At 39.9% G+C, this 15,960-nt stretch overlaps 1 protein-coding gene across 1 annotated transcript; it reads right to left on the bottom strand.

Moving 5' to 3' along the window:
- Positions 1-1,763: 1,763 nt before the first annotated feature.
- On the bottom strand, positions 1,764-15,481 carry LOC122301441 (folylpolyglutamate synthase). Its single transcript, XM_043112809.1, has 16 exons — positions 15,191-15,481; positions 14,927-15,066; positions 14,734-14,799; positions 8,269-8,378; positions 7,873-7,933; positions 7,156-7,239; positions 6,994-7,050; positions 6,809-6,869; positions 5,689-5,735; positions 5,457-5,534; positions 4,687-4,851; positions 4,311-4,601; positions 3,453-3,531; positions 3,009-3,161; positions 2,692-2,849; positions 1,764-2,261 (listed from the first exon to the last, which is right to left on the bottom strand). Exons 1-16 carry the CDS (start codon positions 15,198-15,200, stop codon positions 2,202-2,204), a joined length of 1,620 nt encoding a protein of 539 aa, XP_042968743.1. The 5' UTR covers positions 15,201-15,481; the 3' UTR covers positions 1,764-2,201.
- Positions 15,482-15,960: the final 479 nt, after the last annotated feature.

Below are 15,960 nucleotides of genomic sequence, written 5' to 3'. Positions count from 1 at the left end.
TATCGATTTCACCTTGTTCGTAAGCCTTGACACAAACATTGAACATGCATTTGAGTTGGGACCTCACTGAGATACTACGGTAGGATAACTTTTTAAAGTTTTATTTTGCAAAAAAAAAAAAAAAAAAAATTTGATAAGTTTTTTGCAAAAAAAAATTTAGCAAACTTTTTTGTCATCAAATGTGTAATGCTTGTTTCTGTTCAATTTCAAAGCCTTCCTAATCTCAATTTAAGTCTAAATTATCCAGGGTGCTCAAATTTATTTCTTTGTTAGAAAGTGAAATTTCTTGGCTGGACAAGATGAGTTGGGTGACTTATTTTTTTGCCCATAATACAATATTAGCGTGTATGACATAACATTGTTGAACTTTTAAACCTAAGCGTACTTGAATGAATACCTTTTAAAAGGTGACATTTTTTTGAAGCATAATGTTGATGGTCAAACGTGTGTACTATTGTGACGTTAATAATCTTATCGATGCAACAGTCTTAAGGATTTCTTATAAGTTTTATGTATTTTAGTCTATGATTTTATTATAAATACATGCCTTGTTTCCCATTCCGTAGCTTCTCTTTACCTTTACTGCGTAAAGATTCAGAATTACATCATCACAAAACTTTTTATATATCTCAATTACTGGCAGACGTGTTTCCCTCTTCTCATTGGGAATTGGTGAAACAAAGATTGCAAGTTTATAACTTCCCTCTCTACTCTTGAAGATGCAAGTACTAAGCTTTATGCCATAATGAATCTTGAGTGGGGAGGAGGAAACTCGGGTATTAGGACAAGTAGTGTGGAGGGCACAGCACAAAAATTATTATTTGCTGATGTAAACTTTCTTTGTAGCATTTCATCTTGTGACACTCTGTAAATATATTTCGTTGGGTGATTAATGATTATAGTCGTGCTTTCCATTGTGGGCAACAGAATGGACTCATTAAGACCTCAAATCTTCCGTAACAGTGGCTATAACTTTAATTGATTGAAATGTTCGTGAGCTGTTTGTCTCATTGAGTTTAGCCGCTTTTGATTCTAAGAGCCGGTAAGTGGTGGCACTTTTTATTATTGTTTTTCATAATTTGTTGAAGTGATAATGGTTGGTAGCTGCGGAAGGAGGCTTTGACCATTCAAGCGAGCCTATATCCAGTAAAGAAGTTGCTGGACGTGTCTTGTTAAAAAATCTTGACAGTTTGGGTAATTGTTCTTTTTAATCACTGGATTCACTGCTACTTAGCATTGGATTTTAGAACAATGCGAGATAAAGATCCTAATCAATTGTTTATCCTAATTTAATGGTGTGATTTGTAGAGATGCAGCATGACTGTTTCACAAGAGGGCTCTACACTGTCTGAGAGTACTACAGGCAACATTAAATACCTTATAAGAGTTCGTTCAAATATTGTCTTTTCTCTTCAAATTAATTCGGACAAAACATGTTTTTAAACCCTGCAATTGAATTCCTAACATAAATTTGGCTGGGAAAGTAGCATATTTTGATATTTTCCTGCCCGTTGGTAGTTTATCCATTCGTCAAGCTTTCTGCAGGGGTGATGTGAACTTCGTACGGTGTGTAGAGGGCTATCTATCTTTATTCTTTATTCCTTTGCGTTATTTAGAACGTGTTTCCATATTATTAATGATGGTGTTACATTTTAGGTCACACCATAGTTTTACAAATGTGGATATACCTATAAACTAGAATTTGAAATATTGGAGCTTTACAATAATGATTAATTTATAGACGAAAGTGAAATATGCAACGATGATTTAAACCCTTATTTTATATGACTCGCAAATTAATGGAAGGTGTTATTACCCATAAAACCTTGTCTATAACGATAATATTTGTCAAATGGGTGCTAAGAGTATATTATAAAACATCCTATCTGGGAAGAGAATAACGCCAACCATAATCACTACACCCCCTATTTTCAAGTAATATTTTATGAATGCCATTGTTTTCAGTAAGGTCGTGAGGGAAAAGATGATACCACAGCGTGCGCTGCCACTACAAATTACTTTCTTTGTAAAACTAATTCAGCCGAAGAGAAGGGGTGTCTCTCTCATGCCCAAGAATGCCGACGTGAATGACTGGAGGTTTCAACAGCATGCAGCATCACATTAACAGGCAATTGTTACCAGAGAGAACTCACCCACTACACTGTTACGACCAAACTCTTCTGCCCTCGCATCGTGAATACTCACTTCTTCACCAACTTCAACACGTCACCCACAAGATGTAAAGAACCAGTCACGAGGACCTGAATGAGTCAATTATATGACTTAATTAAATGACAGTAAAATAAATGGATTAAGATAATTCCAGACTACAAATGTGTTTGATGGATGAGGAACACACGGATAAACAGCAAAGCTGTGGATTATTCATGATATACACGGGTCAAGTTGCTATAGCTGAAACAGAACACACTAATGGTTTTATTCATTGAAAGGTGCTCTTACGAGTTAAAACAACTATTCATTGCTTGGGTACCAAGCCAGTCTCGTGAAAAAATTAATCAGGCTGTAGGTCAAGGATTTATTTAAGATCGTATAAAGATGGTTTTCCACTGGGGCACTGTATACATGGCCCCTTAAATTTCACAAGCGCTCCCAATAATATCACATATTTTTATGGAATTAGGCAAACAGAGAGCAGGAAATTCTATTTCCCAGCAACAAAAGGATTACCTGATAGCGAATAGATTGGTTCCGTTGGACAGTATCTCTTAGCCATTTAATCGCTAATGGGAGAGAAGAAAATACTGCACTGTTCTCACAAATTTTAGTAGGCAGTGCTGTATCATCTTTTACTTCTTCACAAGCGGCATCTGTGCTCTTGGCATCACCTAAAAGTCAAATTCAAACCAAACTGAGAATATCAAGCTGTCTCAAATGCACTCTGGTCTATACCATGTATAGTAAATACCAAAAAGGAAACGAAAAGATACAAGTCATTTCCTCCAATCAAATGCACTTTGGCGATGAGTGATGTATTAACTCAATACCTTTGCTACCCTGCATTAGGTTTTCCCATACTCCTTGAAGATTGAACTGCCACGACAAGTCAACTTGAGAATCAGTAGGTGGTGAAGCATGGGAGCCAAGCTTATAAGACAACGATGTATTGGGTACAAAGAGTGCCTTCTTGAAGTGAACACCTAATTTCAACCAAATATTGATTAATCAAAAGAATATCAAGACATATATCTTTATATTGAAAACTTCCTAGATAAATCCCATCAATATCAAAGGAAAAAGTCTTTTCTTCAGATTCATACTTACTTTTGGTTTTTAAAAATACAATATTCTGCAGAAACTAGGTGGTTCAGCTTCTTATCTATTTACTTAAGATCACCTGGGAATTTTGCATATTTTGAATCCCAGGCACTCTATCCAAATCACACTATTCCAGTAATAGATCATGTTCTGCACAAGGTTTTAGTACTCACCATGGCTGGCACATGTTTTCATCAGGCGTGGAAGAAGCAATTGAGGATCTCGCACAGACATACAATTAAACAGGAGTATCTGCAGGCATTTCTCAACAACTTTAGCTCAATACCGCCCAAAATGAAATGACACATCAGACAATCCAAGTATAAAAGGTCAAAAAATTGGTCTTCTTTTTTTCGGGTATGTTTACAGCAAAACAGACAAAAATAAGAACAATAAATTTGCATAAATTGAACGTCCAGGTCCACCATAAGAAGAGACACAACAATGAGATTTTAGTCAGGGGGCATGCATCCTTTAAACAATTTCTGCTACTGCTGATAGGACAAGTTATGGTTGATGTGCCGCATTGTAGCAGATTATTGGGTTATCAGATACTCTATAACATCAAACTTCGAATTCTTGTGTCACACAATGACCAAAACATCAAATATATGGAGTCCAATGAAAGTATACTACCATCGATCATATTTTCCAGACCAGCATCTAAGTAAATCATTGTTTGCCAATGAGGCATGTAACTAGGAGCCAATCAGCCACACTAGTCTTTCCTACGCTTGTGGCAATTTACCTATTTATTACGCATCCATTGCATTTTGAAACCAAGATTCTTTTCATATCAGATAACAAAATAATGGCCAACACCATAGCATAACTTCACGCTTTGCAGATTTGAGCATTATTTCCCACTTCACAGTTTGCACCAAATCTGTCAAACGTATGTTTTGTGCAAAACCTGAACTGCCTACATGGATGGCCATACAAATCAACCTAATTTTAGTTTTCAACTTCTGTTTTCTTTTCCAGTAAACACCTAAAGAGTATATACTTTACCAGGTTCAAAAGTGATGTACCTGTGCGGAGTTCTTTCTGGATCTCTTGCCAGGATGCCTCTGTATCAATTCATGTGAGGATATAGAATTGTCCTGTGGCAGATAGTTCAAGGGCTGCTGGCTGTCTTCTTTAATGGCAAGAGAAAACCATCCTGAACATACTTCCATGCTTTCGGGACTATGGGCTCCATCCAAGTAGAACACCAGATCTCCTGGGTTCTCAATGTCAATATGTCGATCAGGGACAATCTGAGCCCGCCCTTGCAAACTGGCTGCTGTTAAACCTTTAATGAACTGTGCCGGCAAAGAGCTCTGCTCCATGAAGATATAAAAATGAATAAACTGATATAAGAAATCATGAGATGAATACAAGAGATCTTTCATGCATAGAACTCACAGTTTGTTCCAGGTAGGTGGCTTCAAGATGGCCAGTTCTCTGAAGCCAAGTGGAGCATAGTGCAACAGCAAGACCAGCATTTAGATATTGATGCTCACCTTCAAGCCCAAGTTTTACACCATTTAGTAAGTCAGCAACTAACGGTGGCGCCACTTGAAGATTTACCTGTAAACAGTACGTTTTTCTCAGCCCATGGAAGGACCTTTTATATTTTCCCATTTGGCATAGTACAGGCTAACCTGTTTTGTAAGGGCACCCAAGACAGCTACATTTATATAGGTATAAAGCACTTGTCTTGTTAAGAATCCACACATTGAATGTGATCTTGAATAAAGGTCAAGACAACTGAAAATTAGGACAGATGGAAGGATTTATCTCGATAAAAGACCAGCCTCGAGGCCTAATGTACCGTTTGTCAATCAATTTTTGACAATCCAAAAAAAAAAAATCTACCATTAGAATACAAGGACTTTGAAATAATGCAATAAAAGTGTTATTACTTTATTATGTTTAGGAAGTTAAAAAAAGATAACAAAAAAATTCAGAAAATTTGTTTCAACTTTCGACACTTCAAACCTGAAACCTGATTGTTTGATGAATCGTAACATTTTGATAAGATTTTCACATGCTAGATGAATCGTAACATAATCCAGGTAAGCATTAATAGGTGACCAACTTTACAAGAATGTCATTCACTGTAGCAGGCTGGAGCCTAGTTCATGCCATGCATATTCCAATTTTACAGGAAACAAAATAACTAATGAACTTACACCCAACTGAGAAGCCTTCTCTTCAAGTACATGCATTGCTTCATCAGGTTGAGGCACAGTAATCGCTGGAACCCCATGCTGCAAAAGAAGAAAGAACTTTTATCAAGTATTTAGGAGATTAGCAGGAATGACTGAAAGTGCAATAAACATTTTTTTATGGGTGAAATTGGAATGGACACAAGAAACAACTCCTATAGGCTATTATTCAAGGACTTCAAAATTACAAGGACACCTTAAAGATGCCAGCCTTTTCCCCAGCAATTTCTCCAAGAGTATTTCCTGTTTAAAGTGTCCAACAAAGAAAATGAAGCCCTTAGACTTATTAAAGAAAATAAGGCTCAAGCACCACTTTTTTAAGCATGTGGTTTTTATCTACTTATTGTATAACCACAAAGCCTATCAAAAGCATATTGTTAGTCAAATTCTGACGTAAGCACCTTGAAGGCTTAGTAATAACATTCAGGTGCAAAGAGTTTCACCTTTTTTTTTTTTTTTTTGATGTCGGGGAACCTCTCCAAGGCAGGGCCCTTTGGACCCACCCCTGCAGAATAAACCCCGGTCCCGTGCACCGCACCCTCGGAAGTTTCCCTACACGGAACTGGTTAAATCGCTGGCTTTTCACCAGGGGGTGTGGCCCCAAAGGATTGTTTGCACCCATGAGGTGTTGAACCTTGGACCTTGAAGGGAATGAGACCCCAAGACCAAGGCCTTCACCACTTAGGCCAACCCCTTGGGGTTAAGTTTCACCATTTACTATGCCATTGTTCAGTTCAATAGCCAACAAAGGCTTACAGATATACAAGCTTACCAGTATCTTATCCCCACAAAACGTGGCAGCTCATGGATGCAGACAAAGGTTGGTAAAATCTTGTATAAATGGATTATGTATCATGATCAAAAGAATGTTGTCATGGTTTTCACTCCAAAAACTACTTCAAAGCAAACTTGACTAGTTGGGACAACAGTGGATGTAACAATGGAGGAGCATAATATAGAACATCAAGTGAAGGAAAACATCAGATTTTTTCTGCATTTTCAGCTAATGTTTTTTTTTATTTTTTATTTTTATAAGTAAAAATGTATTAATATCAATAGACGTAATCAAGTACACTGGTTGCATACAAGAGAAAACACCTAGCCCATAGTAGAGAGCCCCTAATGAACATCTCCCATAACCAAGTACACTGGTAATTTTCAACTAATGGTGCACATATTGCAATCACGCCTTGGTGTAAAAAGTTTAATCGCTTTCACAGGAAAGCACAAAAAATATATCTAACCATATTTACATTGCAACAGCTTCATAAAATAATTACCAGAAATTACCTAGTTTACTGGATTAGAACACTAACCAAGAATCTCCATGTGGTCATACCCAAGGGAAGATATACCACATACAATGGGGGCTTGAACCTGAAATGTTGAGGTATCAATATCAGGTTATCCTTAACGTTAGCTTTAAAAAAAATACCATTGGTAAAGCCTGCTCAAGGTGAATTTAATTTATACAAATCTTACTGATAGGGATTACACGTACCACGTTTGTTGCGTCAAACTTTCCACCCAATCCAACCTCCAAAATAGCAACATCGACCTACATGAAAGAAGATGTTTCTGATTCCAATAGCGACATAGTCTATCCATCTGTTCACATGGGAAAAAAACCCTGTCTAAAGAAGTTAGAAGATACGCATCAAACCTGCTCTGCTGCAAATATCTTGAAGGCAAGTAAGGCAAGGAAGCGGAAGTAAGTGGGCATTGGTACATCCTCATTAGTATTCTCCTACACACCAACAAATAGAGAAATTGCCAGAATTAAGAATTTCAAACTTACTGAACGCAAAAACATTCAAGCAATTAAAATAACTAAAAGAAACTTAAGATGTCGATTTTCTCCTTTGGAACTTATATTCGTGAGAATGGTCTTCAACCATGGAATAGCAGGTGAGGTCAAGCTTACAATGGGCAGTTCAGCCCATCCAGCCCCAACGCATAATATTTAAATATGGGTACCGGCACATGTATATAAATACATACATATATATTGTATATGTATAATTAAAAAACTATTCTCATATTCTATCTGGTGTCAAGTTGTTCAGGTCAGACAGCCTATCCAAATCCAACAGCCCATGAAACCACCTATTCATCTCATGTTCCCCTGATATCCGCTCCTCAACTTAATTCAACAGAGACTTATATGAAGCTGCTCCAATAACTCAAATGATCACTAATCGCTATCAAATATCCACTCTCTTACTCACATAAATAATTTCTGAATTACTTAGGAAAAATAATTGCTGAATTTATATACCAAGCCAGGGAAGAATCAATTATCCAAAACAAAACAAAAAAACAAAAACCAGGGAAGAGGTAGTAATAAAAGGGAAAAAACTCAATATGGGTGCAAACATACCTTCAGTCTATCATAACACCACCAGAAATATGCTAAAAATTTTTCTTCACATATGTCAACACTGTGGCAGTCAACCAGAAGAGTACATATTAGCCTTTAACTACGATACAAATGATTTTGAAAATAAAAAATGAGAAGAGAAATTAGGAAAATAAGTAAAGAACTTAGTATGCTTTGTGCTTCAGAAGACACAAGGGCACTACTAATTTTACTTCAAAAAGATTTATCAAAAACATAAATGAACCATCAATTTGAATTAAAGATAAAGATGATCACGTGATTCCATTCATCAAAAGAACTTGAAATCATATAATTTATTAGCATGAACACTCAATTGACATATTCTACAAGCAGTAACAGTACTGGTTATAAGAAATATAGAAATCCAAAACTCACCCATCCAAACGAAATCTCTCTCGGACATCAATGAGGTGAGGAGACGTGAAAAGCCCTGTGTGGAAGCCACAGTTACGCAATATAGATTCCGCAAAGACACATGTGGATCCCTTATGAAGCCCCAAAGAAAGGACTAATTAGTGATGAACAGCATATGAAAACAGGTTTAATAGTAGAAGCAATAAACTTCTGCAGCAAATCAGTTTTAATTGCTTGTGGCCTATTCTAGTTCCTAGCTTGTTTTTAGGATTTTTCTCTTGTATACTTCCTGTGAACTTGAGCTATGCCTATTTACTTGTCAATAAAATCTTATTATTATTTATCAAAAAAGTTTTAATTGATAAAAATATAGCAGGGGGGCCATATGTGAAGCTTTTAAGGAGTTACATAAAGCAGGTTTTCAAAAGAACAATGACTTTTTTTTTTTTGGATAGATAAAAGAAGTTTTATTGATCCTCGTAAATAGGCAAAGCCCGAGTACACAGGGAGTATACAAGAAAAGCCTAGTTACAAAAGCTACGTGCTACGGATAGTAGCATACAAATCATTAAGACCCGCTCCATTCCATGCAATAGAATGGGCCCAAAGCAATAGAGTATGAAAAAAGTAATCCCTAAAGATGTCCGGGGAGCGTTCCTTATCCTCAAAACAATGGCCATTTCTTTCGTTCCATGTGCACCACATTAGGCACAAAGGTATCATCTTCCATACAGCAGCAATCTGGCGATTGCCCCTAATCCTTTGCCAACAAGACAATAGGTCTATCACCCTCTTGGACATGACCCACGCAATGTCAAGCCTCGAGAAGATTGCATCCCATAAAGCCTTAACTACTTCGCAATGAAGGAGAAGGTGATCCGCTGATTCACCATTACGTTTGCACATGTAGCACCAATCCACTATATAAAATCCACGCTTTCTTAGTTTGTCGATTGTTAAAATTTTACCATGGGAGGCCACCCAACCAAAAAAAGCGACTTTGAGGGGAACATTACTCCTCCAAATACTCTTCCAAGGGAAAGCATTGGAGGAATGGGTCGACAAGGCTTTATGGTATGAACGAATTGAGAATTTCTTGTTTCCTGTGCCAGTCCAAAGTAGTTTGTCCTCCCTTCCTGCCCTTAACTTCAACGAATATAGCACTCTATAGAACTCAGTGATGTCCCCCATCTCCCAATCTTGCACAGCTCTAGTGAAACTCACGGACCAAGTGATGGAGTCAGAATTATTGCACATATTATCAGCCACTGAAGAACCTTGGTCCAAGCGATCCTATAAAGAGAGGGAAAAGCATTTTTCAAGATCACGTCTCCACACCAACAGTCATGCCAAAATTTTGTCCGCGTGCCTCTTCCCACCTCAAACCTGCAGTTGCCGAGGAAATCATCCCAGCCCTTCCGAATATGTTTCCAAAGTCCCACACCATAGGCCCCTCTGACTTCATTTGAGCACCAACCTCCCCATACATTCCCATATTTGATCTCTAAAATATTTTTCCAAAGGGCATCTCCCTCGAGATGAAAGCGCCATAACCATTTCCCAATGAGTGCCTTGTTAAAAGTTCTCAAATTCCGTAGACCCAAACCGCCACAAGATAATGGGGTGCATACCTTTTCCCATTTGATCAAATGGAATTTCTTTGTATTCTCTAGCCCTCCCCAAAGGAAGTCACGAAAGATCTTTTCCAATTTATTCGAAACCCCTGCAGGCACTGGAAATAGTGAGAGGAAATACGTTGGGAGATTGGATAGTGTATTCTTAATAAGTGTGATTCTCCTGCCCTTAGACAAGTAGATTCTCTTCCATCCCGCTAGTTTGCCTTCAATTTTCTCCACAATTCCTTCCCACATTACCTTCGAATTATGGGGGGCCCCCAAAGGGAGTCCAAGATACTTCATTGGCAATGATGCGACCTTGCATTCCAAGATGGCTGCCACCTCCCCTAAATTGTTAACCGAGCCGACGGGAACTACTTCCGACTTAGGTAAGTTCACCTTGAGACCTGATACAGCTTCAAAGCAAAGAAGGAGTGCTCTGAAGGAGCAGATCTGATCCAGATCTGGGTCACAAAAAATCAACGTATCATCAGCGAATAAGAGATGAGAAACCACCATGCTTCCATGTGTAGAACCACCCACCGAATAACCCGAAATGAAGCCTGTAGCCACTGCCCTGTCCAACATTCTACTCAGAACGTCCATGACAAGGATGAATAAGAGTGGGGATAGAGGGTCCCATTGTCTCAGACCCCGAGAGCTGTTGAAGAAACCTTCGGGGGTGCCGTTGATCAAAACAGAAAATCTGGCAGTTGAAATACAGTGCTTGATCCACTGACACCATCTTGTCCCAAAGCCATATCTTCTAAGAATATACAACAAAAAATCCCAATTCACATGATCAAAAGCCTTTTCCATATCCAGTTTACACAAGATACCTGGAGTGCCAGTTCCGACTCTGCTCTCTAGGGTTGGCAATGAGGACCGAGTCTAATATTTGCCTTCCTTTTACGAAGGCGTTTTGTGACTTCAAGATGATTTTCCCCATGACTTCGCTCAACCGCTTTGCTAGGACTTTAAAGATAATCTTGTAAACCCCACTTATCAAACTTATAGGTCGAAAATCATTCACTTCCACCGACCTTGCTCTCTTGGGAATGAGAGCGATGAAAGAAACATTAAGGCTCTTCTCAAATTTCATAAAAGAGTGAAATTCCAAGAAAACCTTCATGATGTCCTCTTTGACAATTTCCCAACAAGCGTGAAAGAAGGCCATTGAAAAGCCATCTGGACCTGGGGCTTTATCTTTGTTCATACCTTTTACCACACCAAGCACCTCATTTTCTTCGAAGGGCCTCTCCAACCAGTCCGCGGTTGTGTGGTCGATGGAATCAAAAGCTAAGCTGTCCGTCTTGGGTCTCCAAAGGTACTGCTCTGTCAAAAGCTTCTCATAGGAGTGGACGACATGGTTCTTAATTTCATCTCTGCCCGATATAACCCTGCCCTCCTCATGAAGGACCTCTATAGCATTGTTCCTTCTATGAGAGTTTGCGACCCTATGGAAAAACTTTGTGCTCCTATCCCCTTCCTTTAACCAAAGGGCCCTTGATTTTTGCCTCCACGAGATTTCCTCCATGAGTGTGATTTTTTCCAGCTCAGCAAGTACAACAATTCTTCTAGTCCTATCCTTAAAAGATAATGTCATATCTGCTTCTCTCTCATCTAGCTGCTGTAACTCCGTAAAGAGTTTGTCCCGCTAGTCTTTGATGTGCCCAAAGATTTCCAAATTCCATTTTCTGAGATCATTCTTCAATGCTTTAAGTTTCCCTGCTAAGACAAAATTGGGAGTGCCTGTGAGTTGATAAGAGGTCCACCACGAATGGATTTTTTCAACAAATCCGTCTACCTTTAACCACATGTTCTCGAACTTGAAGTATCTGCATCCCTCCTGAAGACCTCCGCAATCTAGTAATATGGGGAAATGATCAGAACAAAGCCGAGGAAGCCGTTTCTGACACAAATTGGGAAAGTGAGTCTCCCAGGAAAGAGAGACAACAAACCTATCCAGTCTTGACTAAGCCCTTTCATTTGACCAAGTGAAATCTCCCCCTGCCAAAGGGAGATCCATCAAGTCTAAGTCAGAGAGAAGGGCTGAGAAGTCAGCCATAGTTGAGCCCATATTAGAAACCCCCGACCGCTCACTCGGAAATCGAGTCATGTTAAAATCGCCCCTGATACACCACGGGATATCCCACCAACTACATAGACCAGCTAACTCGTCCCAGAGTAGTTTTCTGCTACTATCATCATTTGGTCCGTAAACTCCTGCAAAACCCCAAACAAAGTCATCATCCACATTCGAGAAAGAGCATGCTAACGAAAATTCCCCGACATAGTCCTCCACGAAGTTGACTACACGCTTATCCCACATTAATAGGATACCCCTTGAAGCGCCCTTAGAAACAAGGGTGGTCCATCCTGCATAAGGGCAGTTCCACAAACTTCTGATTATGTACCTGTCAATAAATTTTAATTTTGTCTCCTATAGACAAATGATATCCGCTTTCCAATCCCGTAATAAATTCTTCACTCTAAGGCGCTTGTTCGGGTCATTCAAGCCGCGAACGTTCCATGAAAGAATCTTGGGCTTCATGGATCGCCAAGATTCACCCTATCCTTGTGCCGTCCCCTACACGCGCTACCCTCCCGTGCATCATAGTTTATGGAGCAAGCAAGTCTCTTGAGCTCCCTATCCTTCTTCATCACTGATCTAGCAAGTAAAGGTTGGCCTGATTTTATTGCAATGAGGAGAGCTTGCAGCTGATCCTCATAGCCCTCGCAAGACATCCCTAAACAGTGACTCATATCCTTAACCTTCTGAAAAATCCAATCTACATGTGGATCAGCTGAAGGTGCTGCTGGTGGCAGTGAGCATATGGGACTCAGTGTCTTCCCGGGTTCATACAGATCAGTTGCAAGTGAGTCAGCCCCAAATTCCTTACATACCAACTGAAGATCTGAACCGTATGGTAGCCCTTCATCCGTAGTACTCCCATCCACAGAGGAGTTTTCAACCTCTTCCAGATCAGTTTCTAGGATCCTAGAGAGTGTCTCAGAGAAGCCCAAAGAAGGGGCATCAGAAGCATCTCCCATGTTTGGCCCCAGCGGAAAGGAAAGTTTCAAGCCACTAGCACTGCTACCGGCAGGGGTGGAGACCAAAACAGGAGCCGAATGGTCGCCGGTGACCATCGGCCCTTTCTGTGGCAGTGGGGAAGATTCGGTGGCTTGAGAGCCACTGATGGTGTTCAGACGTGTAGCCTCTACGGAGGAGAAAGGCTCAAAAGAGGCCTTTGGACGTTGTCCTCCCAAAACCGAGGCAACCACCATGTTCGTCGGTGGTTTTTGTGCCGGAAATGTGGTTGGGGAAGTCGCCGGCCGAACCTGTGCCGGCGGCTCGTAGTTAGCCGATGTATAGGTTAATTGGTTGAAGACCCGTGGAACCCGTGTGTTTGCGCCGGTGGATGGGCATGGGTTCACAACCCGTTGGGTCGGGCCTATGTTTTGGATGGACCAGCCCATGTGGGGGCTTAGAGCCCCATCTGGTATTCCACAAGACTCAACCCGTGGGCTTGTGGGCCGTGGGTCATCGGAAATAAAAACAGTGGCCTGTGACTGATCCACAAGACCCAAGCACTCCCCATCCTTTGACCCATGGATGACCAACTCCCCTTCCTTTGACCCAAGCACGTCCCTTCCCAGAATAGGAGTGGTGTCTTCGGGAATCCGCATAGCTACAGTTGTGTTAGACGTGATCACTTTGTTCAGTCCCATCACCATGCTCAGTCCTAGATCAACCTTTTGCATTAATAAAGAAACTTCTTCTAGAACCCCAGAAAGCTGTGCTTTGACAGCCCAAAACACGCCTTCTACCTCTCCCAACTTTTCACCACTGTCAAAAAATGTCCCCACATCCACTGAGTAAAGACCAGTAGCTTCTTCCTTCATTTCCATGGCAGCACTACACTCTGCTGCAGAACCTACGGCCATGGCATAAGATTTCGAGGCATGGACAGACTTGCCATCTCACCGCGAGGCTCTATCTGGTTGCACCACCGTGTGCTCAGCAGCCTTTTTGAAGTTATAAGCGAAACCCTCCCAACCACTACCCTTTACACCTTCAGGAATGATTAGAGAACCTCTTCTCCTGCCATTGTTAAATTCCTCCAAGAGGAGATAACTGCCTCTAGAGTTTCTGAGAAGCTGCAGAGTAAGAATTCCATTGCCCACCCTCTGTTTTTTGAAGAAGTCATTTCGCCACCTAGTTTTGATGGCTTCCCCCACCATTTTAACCACCCATGAAGCTGCCGAGCCATTTAAGAGAAGAAACATGGTCAAGCGTCTGTTCCTCTCTGTGATACAAAAACTATTGCCACCCACTTTCGAGAAGATGAAAGTTTTTGATTCCACTGCAAAGCGTCTAAGTTCTTCCATCTTAAAACTTAAAACTCAGAACTGTAAAAAGAGAGTCTAGGAAAAGATAGAGAGGGTATCAGCTCCGGCGAGGAGCGCCGGAGTGGGGGTAAGGTGCATGCATGCAGGCACGAGGTTTTCTATCTTCAAAAGAACAATGACTGGAAGGCCAGATCCAATAATTCACAATCAGTGATTGGAGATCCAAAAAGAGTAAAATTCAAGCCCTTCAATATAAAACATGTACCAATTCTAACATGAAGGAAACCATTCATTTACACATCTCAAATTCGTGATGTACAAATCCAAAGACATGAAAATTAAGAAGTTCAGAACTCAGATTTAAAATACTGAAGGACGTACGCCATGGAAAAGAAAAATGAAGTTAATTAATCAAGATTTAAACCTTCTATTACAATTAGATCTATATAAGTTATTGAGAAACAGCAACATTGCTAAACGGAAATGAAAAGAACAAAGTAAAGCGAAAAGTTAGTACCTTCCCTTTGGTGCCAGCCACGTGGATAACCTTCATTTGCGAAATTGGCTCCTCCAAGTCCAGTATCTATACAATCCATACACCACAAGACAGAAGATTTTTTACCAATAATAAGAAAGAGCCGTATTAGCCATCAGCAATTTCAGTTTGCAGTCAAAGAAGAATTCCATAGCCAAACAGCACAAATTTGTACCTTCATGTAATCGAAGAGGATGTCGAAGCGATCTCCCTTGTTGCTCTTATCGGCACGACTGCGTTTCGTGATCAAAGACGACAAGGCATCCAACGCCTCTTCATACGGAGTAATTGAATGTTTCTGACAGCCATCGCCACCTACGGAGGCTCACACATCAACAGCCACACACAGAGATTGGATTCAAGTCCACGTATTAAGTATATATATATATAAATGTATGTATATATATCCGATGAGATAAAAACGATGGCCAATCAATACCTTCCTCCATTGCAATATGCTGGAACCTGAATTCAACAGAGTATTGAGTATTGAGAGAGAGGGGGGGCGCACAGAGTAGTTGGCGAGGTGAGGAAGATTGGTTAGGGGTTTGGAGGGTTGGACCTAAGGGACTGAGATGGTGGTATTGACGAGGAACAACCGCATAACTCTTGGCGTTGCGGTTGTGCCTCTTTACGGCCTACCTTATTTTTAACTTTATCTTTTGACGAGAGATAGAGAGATGCCTGTTACCATATCCCTATCAAAACAAAAACAAGTGTTGACCTTTGATTTGAGCCGGAGAATCTCACGTAGTTTCTTAAATTTTTTTCAGCCACAGTGGTCCGAGACGATAAAGTTACAGCCACGGCTGGTAGCTCGTTGGTGCTCCGCTAGATTATTTTATGTTTTTTTATATATATTTTTTAATATTTTTTTAAAAAATTATAATATTATTAAAAAATATTTACTCAATCGTTAAGTAAAAAAATTAAAAAAAAATCTCAACGGTAACTCCAGCAAGAGATACTAGCAGGAAGAACGGCATTTTTATAACATGGTGTACACAGTCATGTAATAAAATAACAGTATTTTAAGAGTTATTTTGATTTTGATTGTGTGTGTTTAAATTTAATAAAAATTATTATTAGATTTAAAGTTGGGTATAAATTGTAACAGAAATAATAGTGTGCCATCCTAATGTTACTGCTCAATATGACTGCGCGCTCATCAATTTAATTTTTTTTTAAATTTTTTCTCTTTACTTAATA

The sequence above is a fragment of the Carya illinoinensis genome, chromosome 2 (assembly GCF_018687715.1).
Source record: "Carya illinoinensis cultivar Pawnee chromosome 2, C.illinoinensisPawnee_v1, whole genome shotgun sequence".
Taxonomy (NCBI): Eukaryota; Viridiplantae; Streptophyta; class Magnoliopsida; order Fagales; family Juglandaceae; genus Carya; species Carya illinoinensis.
Note: the sequence above shows the minus strand (reverse complement) of the source record. Positions and strands in the feature narration are given on the sequence as shown.

What these genes read in the sequence shown, in the direction of transcription:
- LOC122301441 (XM_043112809.1), bottom strand. An exon ending in GAGAGATTTCGTTTGGATGG is followed by an intron (nt 7,934 to 8,268) that starts GTGAGTTTTGGA and finishes TGACTGCCACAG; the next exon opens with TGTTGACATATGTGAAGAAA. An exon ending in ACCAATCTATTCGCTATCAG is followed by an intron (nt 2,262 to 2,691) that starts GTAATCCTTTTG and finishes TGACTCATTCAG; the next exon opens with GTCCTCGTGACTGGTTCTTT.